We start from the raw sequence: 14,206 nt of genomic DNA on the forward strand, positions 1-14,206 counted from the left end.
CAGAATTCAGAGATTAAAGTCAGAATTCAGAGATTAAAGGCAGAACTCTGAGATTAATATTAGAACCCTGAGATTAAAGTCAGAATTCAGAGATTAAAGTCAGAATTCAGAGATTAAAGGCAGAACTCTGAGATTAATATTAGAACCCTGAGATTAAAGGCAGAATTCTGACTTTTTTTTACATAATAAACTGAAAAGTTTTAAAAAATCTGTTAACTTTTTTTTGTCAGTGGCCGTAATCTTCTTCCGTGGGACTCAGACGTTGAAGTAGTTGGTAAACATTTACCCAAGGTGTTGCCGTACTTCCGGGATGAACCACCTGACGAGCGCGAGACGTGATGTCGCGCAGGTGACAGGTGTGCTGCCACCGACAAGAAGAGGTGATTTTAGAAACGTTTTATTGGATACATTTCATAGAATCTGAATCGAGCGCAGAATCTAACTCATTGTCCTTCCTGGGTCGGAACTTTTCAGAGTCCAACCGAACCAGGGGCCCAGTGCCTGAACTCTCCCTGCTGCAGAGCTCAGATCTCAGTCTGACATGGAGTCTGCAGGTAAGAGGCTCCACTCAAACCAAACACTGATTTTTATCAAATGTTTTCTGTATCTTTATCCTTTATTTCTCTATAAACACAATTCAGACATTCCTCATCATTGCCTTCAGATCTGCTGTTTAAAAGCTGATTTCTATAAAGTCGTTTTATCCTTAATAAATAAAAAGGAACATCCCAGGGGAGATGCATGGAAATCATTTGTTTGATGTTTTCTCACAGAGATAAATAGATAAAAAGAAAACGTTTAGGGATATGAGTGTTTAATATAGAGAAACTTCCAGCTGAGCTCTGATTGGTTGCAGGTTTGCAGATGTTTATAGTAATCTGGGTTGTTACTGCGGAGGTTTCCATCCATGTTCCTGACAGGAACGCTGTCATGTGTGGACGCACTGCATATACTGTATAAATCCCCATGCACCTTTTTCTTCCTTTGGCACATTATTCTCCTTTGACTCTTTGAGCTGATGTAACGAGTAAATGTTCACCACTGTGAGATCAATAAAGGTAATCAATCAAATTCAGTGTCCTGATGGAGGAAGCTTCTCCTTCAGTTTCATGGCGCACGTCTCCATCCTTTTTTCTACTAATGCTGTGAAACTTTTCTGTATTTAAGATGATGAAGAAAAAAAAAAAGCCCAAAGCATAATGCTTCCAACCCTGTGCTTGACTGTAAGGACAGTAGGCTTTCACTCCTACCCCGTTGTTATTTTGAACTTTTTTTTTTGATAGATCTGGGCCTTAAAGACGACATGTGTTTTTTTTAGCTGATCCTACATCCTCCCTTAATCTTGCTTGAGCTGCATTTTTAGGCCAGTTCGGAATATTATGAACTAATAACAAACCCATCAGAGGATCAGGGGATACTTTCTGCATGTTTAATATCAGTAATCATACATTTTATCAGTAGGCCAGAGGGGCCGGGATGGAGGCAGCCAAAGACGTTCCCCCCTCGACGTCATCATGAGTCAGATCCGCCGCAAACGTTCAGCATCAGGCAGGAAGCCCCTGGGACGCTTCCTGTCGCGGACCTCCGACCGGACGGGGACCCCTGAGGATGCAGAGTCTGAGAACAAAGGACGGAGTCCAGGTGAGGGGAAGAGCTGCTCTCTGTTGCATATATATATATAATCTTTAATTAATGCAGTAGTATTATTCTGTTTGCACGCATCAAGACATCATTTAAATAGCAAGAATGATAAGATACCTTAAAACAAACAAGACTGATGCCATGGTGGAGTGAGCTCTTGCCTAAAGTTTTGGCCCTGGAGGGGTAAGACCAAGTGTCGCAGATTAAAAATGAACAAAAGTAAGTTAAATGAACTAGAGCATCTGCTTGACTGTGGTGACTAGAAAAAAGATGCATAGCTCAAAACTTCCTCTGAAACGATCTCAACTAGAGATCAGGAAGCTAAACGGAGAGAAGCAGCTGCATCAGATGAGGTTTTTGTGTTTCAGGTGCAGCGGCCTCAGTGGAAAACGAGCGTGAAGCAGGCTGGGGAAGAGTGTCTGTGTTCCTGCAGAAGCTGGGGAGGAAAGCAGACAGCAGGATTCTCAGTTTGGCTAACTGTGATCTGACGGCTACAGACCTGCTGGAGCTCGGTAGATTTAACCATCATTCACTAGAGAAAACAAACAAGACGATTTAAATATACACAACTGACCACATGAAACCAGCAAAATTAAGTCTAAAAATTAAAAATATCTTTGAATATGATAAATCAATATGTTCTCAGCAGTTTGCTAGAAAAGTTTGTATATGTTTTCTGTACCTAATGATGGGTGAACGTTAGTCACATACTGAGGGATATAACTGCCACTTAATGAATGTTATCTAATAACATCTGTCTCATTAGTCTTGATATAAAGGAAATGCAATGTATTTTTGAGTAGTCAGTATCCTACCACACATAGAAACAGAGGAATTAGGGTTTAAAAATCTATTCAAACTCCATTTGAACTAATGCAGGTGTGAAGTTTAAAAACCAGGTGGATTTGCTAATAGTTTTAGTGCTTTAATCACAACAGCCTAATTTTAAACTATTTTTTTCAGCATTTTATGAAAGGAATATGTTTACAGAACAAATCAAACTGCAACTTTTAAAGTGTATTAAAGGAATAGTACACCCAAAACATGATTAGCCTTCATTTTCTACTCACCCCCATGCTGAACAACACTCTGGAGTACTTTTTTGATATCTCAAATGCATCTGGAGATCTGGGAGGCTTCTTGCTGTCTGCTGACATTCAAATAATGGAGGTCTATGGTGCCCGAGACAAAAAGGTCCATAAAAGTCCACAAAAAACGTGTCAATATTCCTCCATACTGCTCGTCCAATGTATTCCAAGTGTCCTGAGTGGGTAGCATCCAGAATTTACTCGAAACAAAGTCATTTAGAATGTTTTTAGAGCATAAACAGTAGTGTATAGGATTTCCTGAAAGTGCGCACATGCGCGTTCACGACGCTACGGAAGCCGGCAGACCAAACCAGATGAAAGTGCGCATTCAGCGTCTGCTCTGCCAATAATGCAAGCGTAGAAGAAGAAATGTGCTGTTTACCTGTGCAAAGAAAGAAACAACGAAAGAAAAATGTCTGAGGACTTCAGAGCATGAGTTCTTTGCCGAGCTGAATGCGCTGGTTTGGTCTGCCGGCTTCCGTAGCGTCGTGATCGCGCATGTGCGCGCTTTCAGGAAATCCTATACACTACTGTTTATGCTCTAAAAACATTCTAAATGACTTCGTTTCGAGTAAATTCTGGATGCTACCCACTCAGGACACTTGGAATACATTGGACGAGCAGTATGGAGGAATATTGACACGTTTTTTGTGGACTTTTATGGACCTTTCTGTCTCGGGCGCCATAGACCTCCATTATTTGAATGTCAGCAGACAGCAAGAAGCCTCCCAGATCTCCAGATGCATTTGAGATATCAAAAAAGTACTCCAGAGTGTTGTTCAGCATGGGGGTGAGTAGAAAATGAAGGCTAATCATGTTTTGGGTGTACTATTCCTTTAAAGTTTGTGCGGCAGCCATATTGGATATAAATTCTAAAGGTTTTTTTATCGTTGCATTTCTCACTGGAACGATAAGAAAAAAATGTTTGGAGCAAAAATGAAATACAGTAGAAGCTAACAGCTTTAATCTATCTGGTAAATAAGGATTACTAGAGCTAACATTCAATCAGTAGCTAAAGCTAAAAGTTTCTTATACTAACCTGAGCTATAAGTCGGTAACGGCAAAACAAAAAGTTTATTTTTAGCTTATTGTTTTAAATGAATGCTAATGCTAACTGAGTGAATGTTTTTAGCGTCGTTGCTCCAGTTCCTCCCCCAGCTGGAGGAGATGGACGTCTCATGGAACGAGCTGATTGGTGGAAGTCTGACGACGTTGACCTCTCACCTCCAGCATGTGAGCAGGATCAGGACCCTGAAGCTCTGCAGCTGCAGGCTGAATGCAGACGACGTAGCTGCTCTGGGTGAGAGCTCACTTCAGGACGCCTAAGATGTTGGCTAGATTTAAAAACAAGTCCTGCATATGCAGCATCGACCACCTGCTGAAACTTTAATAAGTGAAAAAATAAAATAAAAATAATTACCAAAATGACTTTAAAACACATTTTAAAAACGATGCTACTAATGCCAATGCTCTGTCAGACCAATATATATGCGCAATACTTCAGATTTGCATCGATCCCTTTAGTTTTGTACAAAAAATAGACTTTAAACTACCTCAACTGGCATGTATTCCTTTAGTCATGTACAAAAAAAAAATATTTAAGGTCAGATCGCCACATGCTATAAAAAAAAAACACCAAAAAGTAAGCAGTTAGATAGGAATGAGCCACCTCAGCACATCAGACCTGCCTCTTCTCTGATTGTTTTTAAATCACTTTTCTCTTTGGCTTTTGACACCTATCAAGACAGTGGGATTTATTTTATCCTTTTATCTTTACCCAATTGTAACTGTTTTTTTGTTTTTATCTTTACTGTTTTATTTATTTGTTCTGTACAGCACTTTGGTCAGCTGTGGTTGTTTTTATAAGGGCTTAACAAATAAAGGTAATGAAAAAGTCTTCATATCATTCAGAAAGATTCATTCTGTAACTGATTTAAAATCAGATTTGTAATTAGATGTTTATTCTGCATCATTGGTTTGTTTACCAAATAGATGCTTTTTGAATTAAAAGAAGCTGGAGAAATTTGTGTTAGTGATATAGGAATGTATTTTGTTAAATAAATTTTTATTTAGCTGCTGTAGTGCATTTGATGTCAGGACACACCGAGAAAGACACCAGAAGCTGCGAGCCTTAGGAGCATCAGTCTTTTGATCGGCACATAGGAATTTTATTTAGATAAGAAGTTAAGAATTCGTTTTTTTTTTGTTTGCACATTTCTTAAGTTCACTAAAAGAAAAACATCAACCTAACGTTTCTGGTGTGTCGCGACTGAAAGAACTTCATGGTTAAAAGCTAGTGAGTCGCCTGCACTCAATTAGTGAAGATGAGTGTTTTTGCTTGACGAAGAAACAAAGAAATCAAAGAAAGATCTGGAAAGTGTGGCGTACATTTGTATTCAGGCTCCTAAATAAAGTATTTCTTTTTTCTCTTGTGTAGGTGAAGCCCTGACTTCTGTCCCGCTTCTGGAGCTCCTAGATTTATCCTGGAACAGCAGTGTTGGTGGCGGCTCTTTGCAAAGCCTGCTGGGTAGGCTCCCTCCATCGCTGCGTGAGCTCCACCTGGTGGCCTGTCAGCTCACTGCACTCGATGCTGCTGCTCTGGGTGATTACATCATTGTTGGGCCGTGTGGATTCCTGTCAGTGGCTTTGGTTTAATGGATTTATCTCTGACTGTGTTTGGTTTCCCTTCCAGGGGAGTTGATGGCTATTCTGCCAAAAATCTGTGTGTTGGACATCTCCTGTAACCCTGAGCTCACACAGGAAGCGGAGGGCGGTGGCTTCAGGGAGCTGGCCTCCTCCCTATCTCACACCGTTTCCCTGACAACGCTGCGGCTGCAGGCCTGTGGGCTGACAGCGGACAGCCTCTATGCTCTGGGTGGGTAAACCAAGATCATTACATATCTGATCATTACATAGTTTCTCATACGAGTAAATCATTTTTTTTTACCTTCTTGCTGTTGTTGAAGGAAGGACTTTATTTGTCGTCTTAAACTTGCTGATGATTCATCAGTGAAAAACCAGCAGATTGTTTGTCCTGCAGGTAATTCCCTCCGCTGTCTCCCCTCTCTACGTGAGCTGGACCTATCCCGTAACAGAGGCCTGGTCGGAGGCCTGGACCGGCTCACCTTTCACCTGCCTCACATCACACACCTGGAGAGCCTCGACCTGCACCTCTGCTGCCTCCGGCACGCTGACCTTGATGCTTTACGTGAGTCACTGCAGATGTTGTGGCGCTGACACCCAGCAGGTACCTGCAGCCAGCGCTCACTTCCCTTCATCTCTCCAGTCCAGGCGCTGCCCTCTCTGACCGCGCTGTCGGAGCTCAACCTTTCGTCCAATAAGGTGGTGGGAGGCGGGGTCCACGAGCTGGTGTCTGTGCTCCCACTGAGTCAGATGAGGAGGCTGCCGCTCAACAACTGCAAGCTGAATGAGGAGTCCTTCACTGCCCTGTGTAAACGCAAACACTGAGGATTATTGCTTATCGTTATTACTACTTAGCAGAACACTGACTTTAACCCAATTAGAGAAAAATACGATTTTTTACTTTATTTAAAACAAATCTTTCCCCATCTCCTAGAACTTTTTTTTTTTTTACAAATAAAAAAACCCCATTAAATTAGCAAAAACAAAAAATTATTTTATTAAAAACAGACTGAGCTTCACAGCTACTTTTGATTTCTCATCTTTCCTGAACAGCCCACAGGTTTTCTGTAAAACTGAAATCGATGAGCTTAGATGGTCATTAAACAATGTTGGCTCCAAGTCTCTTTCCAAAGTTTGATTTGGTCAAATATTTCTTATCTAGTGCTGGATGATATACCCTACAAATCTAAACTCCATTGCCTTTCCTACCAAATCCGGTTAATAGATCATTTATTTATGTTTTCTCACCTAAGTCTCAGAGACCAAAGACCTCAGGCAAGCAATGCATTTAAAGCTAAAACTCACACATGATCTGGTTCACAGAGGCACAGTGTGGCTGCAGCCTCTGGGGTCTGCTCTGCTCTCTCCCTCATTCCCTCTGCTTCCTTCTTTGATCAGCAGATCACCTTTTCTAGTGTTTTTGTATTCTTATCTACTTGTTTTTTTTTTTTTTTTTTTTTTTTTTTTACAGCGGTTTTTCGGACATTAGACTGACAGGATACGAACCCGGGTCGGCCGGGTCGAGTGCAACCAAACCCCATCCGTACTTCAGGACTTTTTAACTCTAATCAGCTATGAGAAGGCATCAAAAAAGAGAAAGTGATGAACTGAACCGAAGGACAAGTAGAAAAATTCCCAATTCTGTTTTTGCTGAATGCATCAGCAGTAAATATACAGAAAATCACTTCAATAGGAAACTAAACAATCCCAGCATCCCAAAACAATCAGGTGACTAGATTGCTTTTAAGACCTCACTATATTAATAAATGTACAAATGTATCTATATATGTTTGTAGATTAGTCATTGAACACATTAGTTCAATTACTGGGCTAAATATCTATGCTTAGCTGGTCAAAACATAGCAATTACGCGTTAAATAGACCAAAATATGTAAATAATGCAACTTCTCTTTCTTTGGTCTACATGTTATAGAATATAAGTGCTAGCGATAGATGAAAAGTGAAGCACCTTTAACTGTCTTAAATTTCATAGTCATTTCCTTCTGACTTTTTTACAGCCATCTGTTAGTGCTCCTTGGAGCTCCTCATGGCTTTGCAGCGTAGTGGACAATGTAAATTGTGTAAAGTGATTTTTTAATACCAAATACTTTTATTTAAAATATCCTGGTGTTGCATAAATCATAATGCTTTATTATCCACCAAAGTTCTCTGTGTATTCAAAAGATGAGCAGACCCTCAGCATCATACAGCCTAAACCATGCTTAACAGTGCCCAGGAAGCGATGTTTCTTTCCCATAAATGTTTAGTTTTTCCAGCCCAGACATACTTGGATAAACTTAATCATATTAGTCAATTAAAGCACATAATTCCAGTTAAAGTTCCAGCAGAGTTTAATAATCCACAGGTTTGCGCTGGGCGGACAGAGAACACTATTTACTGACATCCATGTAAATATTGGCGTATATTTATATACATCATCCTCTCTGTGGGAGGGCTGCTGATCAGTTTTACATTTTAATGTTGATTAGAGTATAAATTTATTTCCTACGTGCATTTATCTCGCTGGATTATTGTGGTTTATTATCTTTATGACATAGGCTACTATGTCATAATATATATTTACCTCCCTTAGACAGAAAGCCGTGGATCACCAAGGAAAAGCTCCTACAGGCTGAATATGTTGAAAATAGAAAGTATAAATGAGAGAAATGTCATCACCTGTATTCATTTCACAGGAACCTTAGATTCTCTTGTTTTCTGTTGAATGTTTGTGGTTTCACTCGGTGATGTTGTTGTTTTTCAGCTCTGGTGGTGCCGTACCTGCGCAGCGTGGATGTTTCCTGGTGTAAAGTGGTGGGCGGTCGCCTGCCGTTGTTGCTGGATGCTCTGCAGCCGTCTGTCATCTTGGAGCTGCGCCTCAGCAGCTGCAGCCTCACCACTGATGACCTGCGTCACCTAGGTGACCCATTAACTGCTCAGAAATCAATTTAGTGCCTTTGATTGAATGGAAGACCGTATTATTTAGTAACTAATGATGTTCCCCTGTTCAGCTGACGTCTGCAGACGGGGCAGCGTCTCCTCCCTCAGAGTCCTGGACCTGTCCTACAACAGCTCGGTTGGAGACGCCGGCTGGGCGGCGCTCTTCGCGGCAGGAGGTTTGGGTTTGCTGGAGGAGGCAGACGTCAGCCTTCGACCCATGACCTCTGCTCCCTGCTCGGCCTGGCTGCCCGCGCTGCTTGGTTCTCTGCCTCGAATGCCGGCCCTGGCTCGGCTGGCGATGCAGCGCTGGACGGTCGGTTCACAGGAGGGGCGACAGCTGCAGTACAGCGTGAAGAACAGAAACATCCAACTGGAGTGGGATCCAGAGGTCACAGACGGGAAGACGAGCGGGCAGGAGGAGAGTCAGCCTGAGGAGTAATTGGTGTTTTTGGAACACAAAGATTTCAACAAACTCTAAATTTAGTCTGAAACAAACAGAACTCTCTGCCACCAGGAAGGTATAAGCCGTTCATTATTGTCCAAAATATTATGACTTTTATAAAACATTTCATAGTGTGATACGTAAAGTGACTGATGCACATTTAATAAGCACTAATATTTTAACAACTTGAAAAGAAACTTGATTATGTAGCAGAAAAAAGTAAATTTGTGTGTTGAACATATTTAATGACTTTTATTCCAGCCTTATGTCTGGACACTTTTACATGGAAATATTACATTTGCACTTCCTAATAAAACATTTCACTGTAACATGTGTTTGATCATGAGCATAGCAGCAGATCAACAAACTAATAGTCAACGTTGGGGTTGGTCTTCTGGAGGCCCATCGGACGCGCTGCCGACTGTAGCATCTGTAACGTTACCATCTGCTTGATAAAGGCTTTTCCTCAAACCATGAAAGGCCTCAGCCAGGAAGACGTGACCGTCCTGCTCGTAAGACTCGACGTCGGTGTTCTGGGGGGGCAGACGCCCGCTGGAGATCAGCTCTCTGAAGGCCTGGGGTTATAGAAGGCATAGAAATAAACAAACCGCCTTTAAATGAACAAAACAATTGCTCACAGTAAACTAATACCAAGCATGGATTATTTCTGCTTCCATCTTTGTTCAATGCACAGCATCAGACTTTGACAGGTTATGGTGAAAACCGTTTCCACAGGTTCCCGTTCTACAGTGGATCAGAAAGGCCAAAGTCCAGCCTTCCATATTTGGAACGTCTGCATGCATCCCCTTTTAAACACCCCAGATGAAAGGCTCATTCGCAGGCCTCTGTAGCCCATTGACATGCTGAGAGAGAGCAGCTGTTGGAGAAAAGATGCATCTAAAAGTACCTGGGAGGACTGGATCTTTGGCTCTGCTTCAGCAGCTGTTCAGTCTGCTGGGTCTCCATTTTAAATCCTGTTCTCCAAGGTTGTGTGCTTGGACCACCGTATATAACAATAGTAACTGTAAATTCAAACTTTATTCCGTTTAATGTTTATAAATATTTATTTCACGTCATGTGCGCCATCCAATGCAGATCATTGGCTCCATCCACATCAGAGATGGCAAAAGTACTCACTTTCCGTACTTGAGTAAAAGTACAGATACTTGTGTTAAAAAATACTCTGGTAAAAGTGGAAGTACTGATTAAACTTCTTTACTCAAGTAAAAGTAACAAAGTACAGGCTTGTAAATTTACTTAAAGTATAAAAGTAAAAGTAGAAACCACTTTTTTCATGCCGTTGCCTACATTTTAAATGGATGTCTGCCAATAGGACTAGATCTCCGTTGTGTTCATTTTCAATCATCTCGTCGTCCATGCTACTATGCTAACGCCACCGCCACCAAGCTGCAATGATTTGCCGCCAATGAATACCGCCGAATCTGTCGATTCATCTTGTAGTGGTGCATCAAATGCAACGTAGATTCCCATCCAATTAGATTGAATTTGGTATTGATGACGTGAAAAATAATAACGGTAACTCCATTGAAATGATTCAAAACTAAAGTAACGAGCCAATTTTTAAAAATGTAAGGAGTAGAAAGTACAGATATTTGTGTAAAAATGTAAGGAGTAGAAGTAAAAAGTCGCCATAAAAATAAGTAGTAAAGTAAAAATATCAGAAAAATCTACTTGAGTACAGAAACGAAGTATTTGTACTTCATTACTTCCCATCTCTGCTCATTGGTTAGCTGAAGGAAATCATCAGAAGCAAGCAGGTGTTCTTCAAACTGCACACGTGAATTGTCTATGCCATGCTACAATGTAGGATTCAGAAAAAGATGTTGAAATGTCTGAAAGGTCGGACACAGGCGAGAGCATATCGGCAGATGGAGATGGAGACCAACAAGACCTCCCTCATCCTCGGCCCTATCTCATTAATTATTCAAAATAGCTGAAAAATTGAGCTTTCAATTCATATAGTGGCATCTGGTTGTTTTTTTTAAAGGTTACTTTATACTTTTATTAGTTTTTCGAGCACATGCGTTTTCACTTTTACTTCAGTAAAGAGGTCAAGTTGATACATTAACTTCTACCAGATTCCGTAAAAGTTCATGCAAATAGAAACCGATGAGTGGGTCGTTTGGTTCCATTGTTAGCCTGTAATATCTGAAACCTGTCTGTGATTCTGAAGGGCGGTCGTTAAAGGGGGGATTGTCTAACGACCGACCCCTCAGAATCATAGACAGGTTCAGATATTACAGGCTAACAATGGAACCAAACGACCCATTCATCGGTTTCTATTTGCATGTTTCCAAGCAATACAACGCCTTGTCTATATATAGACTCAAACTCACTGCGGATCCAGACTTTTGAATTGAGAAAGCTTCCTGGAGAGGTGGCGAAACGTCTTCAAATCTTGGAAACTAAGTCCAGTGGATTTTGTTGAACTTTAACGGAATGACTATGACCTGGATGAGTGAGGATCTTCATCAGCATATTCTACCAGATTGTTTTTAAACTGCAGTATCTATACTATAATTCTACTTAAGCAACAAATGTGTGTACTTTTGACATCACTGGCCCTAGTACTGTTCCAATTCACAAGAACAGCAAACAGAGAATGGACAAAGTCCCCGGATGTTGTTCTTGCCTCTCCCTCTTTACCCAGCATGCATCAGAGCAGACTTGTCCTTTGTTGAGATAGACAGCTGTCCCAGCATGCATTGCAGCAGCTTCCAATGGAGCGCTCACAGAGCTCAGCCCTCTCTCGGCATAGCGATGTGTGAAGGACCGCTGGCTATGATGGTGATTTTTTTTTATCTGGCAAAATATTGATTTGATTTGTGTTTATCTGACTGTGTTCATTATTATTCCCCCACTCAATGAAAAAAGTCAGAATTTATGATTATCTAGAGACTATTAATAACAGGAGGTGAAATGCAGTTCCAGACATGCAGAGCGCGTGTTTGGTGACGTCATGAGTTATCATTTGTTCCAATTGACCCATATTTGTGCTGCGTGCTCCCGTTCTCCCCCAGTCCAGATCTTCCTGTGTTCTTCTCTAGAACATACTTGGCGAGGACATGAGTCCATACCTGCGTTCTTTGGAACGCTTGGAAACGGCCTGTAATCAATCATCATAGAAACATCCCCTCTGAGGAAAGACTTTTACTTGACAACACAAAAAAAAATTTAAAACACACACTACTTTTTTTTTCTTTAAATAATAAAAAATATCTAGTCTTCCTGTAAAAACATAAGTCCAGCTGTTTTTTTTAGGGGGGCGGGGGGTTGTACAAGGAGCAAAAATAACTGCAGTATTACCCGTGTTGTCATTTTGAGCAGAACTGACCGCTCTAGGTGCTGTATATCATAGCGAGATGAATATTTATACATTTCAGCAGCAAGGCAACTCAAAGTGCTGTACTGCATAGGAAACACCGAGAAAGGAACATTCTCGGCACATCAAAGAATAATGAAATGGCTGATTGGGAAAGAAAGTGGGATATAAATCTGAACTAATATTGTTCAGATAAGACAGTAAAAGGCCGCTCTAACCGGATTAAAAGCAACTGAGGGTTTCAGTGTTTTTTACAGTTTTCTTAGAGTTCCTTTCCAGATTAGTGGCGCATGAGAACTAAATGCTGCCTGTCCATGCTAGGTTCTGGTTCTGCAGAGTAGATCTAACCCAGTAGACCTGAGAGGTCTGGCTGTTGATCCACTGACAATAGTCCATAACGTATTTTGGATCAAAGCCATTCAGTGATTTGCAGACAAGTTCCTTTCTACCTCATCCTTCTTTTCTTTGTGTTTTTCTCTGATTTCTCTTATTTGTTTTAACCATAATGTTTCCATTTCAGCACCCATAGACATTAGTGTTTCTGTTTTATTGGCTTTTAAAGGAATGGAATATTGAAGGAAATGTATAAAATGACAGTTTGCGTTACTGAGGTTTTTTACCCGGCAGGCTGGCTCCTTTGGGTGGTTTCCCCAAATATAGAGGTGTGTCAGAGTGGGGTTGTTTTTCAGAGCCTGAGCCAAGGAGCACAGACCTTGAGTCCTGATGTTGTTTGTGCAGACAGATAACCTGGAAAACAGACAGATTCATTACTACCAGACTGTCAGGGGGAAAACTAAGCATCTTTATTACTGAGTCTGAACACTGGTAGTGGGTGAGGAAGGAGCAAAAAGTAAGGTTAATATGCGGTGGTTATATCTACCCTGAGCTCCACTGAAGCTGGACATCCTTTTTACAAACAATCACTGTAATTCTGTTTCACTTCATCCACAGCATTAAATGTTTCCAGATTGAAGGATATTTAGGATGTAGTGTGGGCCTTCATGTGTGCAACAAGCTGAACATGGAGGAAACATATGAACTAAACAACCAGAGTTTAGTCTGACCTCTGATCCCAGGAAATATAGAAACTATACAACCAAACAGGTGGATTTTCTATAAACATCTTCAGGATCCATTTCCAGCTTTCCAGAACATTTTCTAAAATACGCAAAGATAAATAAAATCATTGTTGAGATGCAGGACTAGATGTGGACTCACTCTCTTAGGACACATCCTGGCCTGGACATGGCGTCGCTCAGGTAACCCGCGCCGATGTCCTCGATGCAGTTGATGGACAGATTCAGGATCTCGATGGCCGTTTTCTCTTTCAGCACTGAGGCGAGGTACAGAGCACCATCATGGGAAACACGGTTACTGCACAGATCACAGGAGGAGGTGGGATTCAGGATCCTGCTCCATCTTTTCTTGTTGCATGCAGGAAACCAGATGGTTTAATTCAGAAAAAGTTGAGTTTTGCTACTTTTCTACTATTATAAAACAAAATTCAGATAGTTTTCATAATAAGACTTGGCAGTATGGAGAAATCGGTAAAAAAGTCTTTTTTTTTTTGTTTTTGCGGCACTAGTGGCTCGTTTTTCCACAGTAGGCTGACAGGAAAGGGGGTATGGGAGAGGGGGAGAGACATGCGGGAAAGTACCACATGTCTGATTCAAACCCGGGTCAGCCACGTTGAGGACTAAAGCACATGGATCGTGCACGCTAACCAATGTGCAACCTGCACGTACAGTAAAACAATATTCCTAAACAAATGTTTGTAATGCAGAGAAAAACTTTTATTGCATGTATGAAATAGTAAAAAAAAATACACATTTTATGTGCATATGCATTTAATGATATGTATCCAATACAAAGACTTTTAATCATAAATGGAAAATATTTATATTCTTTGTAGAGTGTTGTTGGAATAATTATGTATAAGATAGTTAATGTTTGTTCTTATGATGTATAATGTGTGACATATTACTGTTCCAGAGAGGTGTTGCACAAGCAGTATAGGTCAACTATCAGGAAGTATTGCTCAGGCTTAAAGGAATAGTACACCCAAAACATGATTAGCCTTCATTTTCTACTCCCCCCCATGCTGAACAA

The 14,206-nt window shown here is 40.9% G+C and overlaps 2 protein-coding genes across 4 annotated transcripts in view; one reads left to right on the top strand and one right to left on the bottom strand.

Annotated features, from left to right (window-relative positions):
- The first annotated feature begins 312 nt into the window (after positions 1–312).
- lrrc31 (leucine rich repeat containing 31) lies at positions 313–9,070 on the top strand. 3 transcript variants are annotated; one of them, XM_015370071.1, is made up of 11 exons: positions 313–380; positions 475–554; positions 1,459–1,641; positions 2,010–2,153; positions 3,862–4,029; positions 5,167–5,331; positions 5,422–5,604; positions 5,770–5,937; positions 6,016–6,180; positions 8,137–8,292; positions 8,384–9,070. In XM_015370071.1, exons 2-11 carry the CDS (start codon positions 542–544, stop codon positions 8,749–8,751), a joined length of 1,713 nt encoding a protein of 570 aa, XP_015225557.1. In that variant the 5' UTR covers positions 313–380; positions 475–541; the 3' UTR covers positions 8,752–9,070. The 3 variants fall into 3 exon arrangements, with proteins under 3 accessions (XP_015225557.1, XP_015225558.1, XP_015225559.1); XM_015370072.1 differs by having other exon boundaries at positions 1,462–1,641; XM_015370073.1 differs by lacking the exon at positions 313–380 and having other exon boundaries at positions 398–554; positions 1,462–1,641.
- Positions 9,071–9,128: 58 nt separating this feature from the next.
- The window catches only part of lrrc34 (leucine rich repeat containing 34), a 9,381-nt gene continuing 4,303 nt past the window's right edge, over positions 9,129–14,206 (bottom strand). The window contains exons 2-4 of the mRNA XM_015370035.1: positions 13,316–13,471; positions 12,718–12,844; positions 9,129–9,329 (exon numbers count right to left, since the gene is read on the bottom strand). Of these exons, the coding sequence (XP_015225521.1) occupies positions 9,129–9,329; positions 12,718–12,844; positions 13,316–13,471 (484 nt within the window). The remainder of the gene's footprint in view (positions 9,330–12,717; positions 12,845–13,315; positions 13,472–14,206) is intronic.

This window comes from Cyprinodon variegatus, unplaced genomic scaffold, assembly GCF_000732505.1.
Source record: "Cyprinodon variegatus isolate N-32 unplaced genomic scaffold, C_variegatus-1.0 Scaffold41, whole genome shotgun sequence".
Taxonomy (NCBI): domain Eukaryota; kingdom Metazoa; phylum Chordata; class Actinopteri; order Cyprinodontiformes; family Cyprinodontidae; genus Cyprinodon; species Cyprinodon variegatus.

Coding starts and splice junctions, on each gene's coding strand:
- lrrc31 (XM_015370071.1), top strand. Junction 1,642..2,009: donor GAACAAAGGACGGAGTCCAG/GTGAGGGGAAGA, acceptor TTTGTGTTTCAG/GTGCAGCGGCCTCAGTGGAA. Junction 4,030..5,166: donor AGACGACGTAGCTGCTCTGG/GTGAGAGCTCAC, acceptor TCTCTTGTGTAG/GTGAAGCCCTGACTTCTGTC.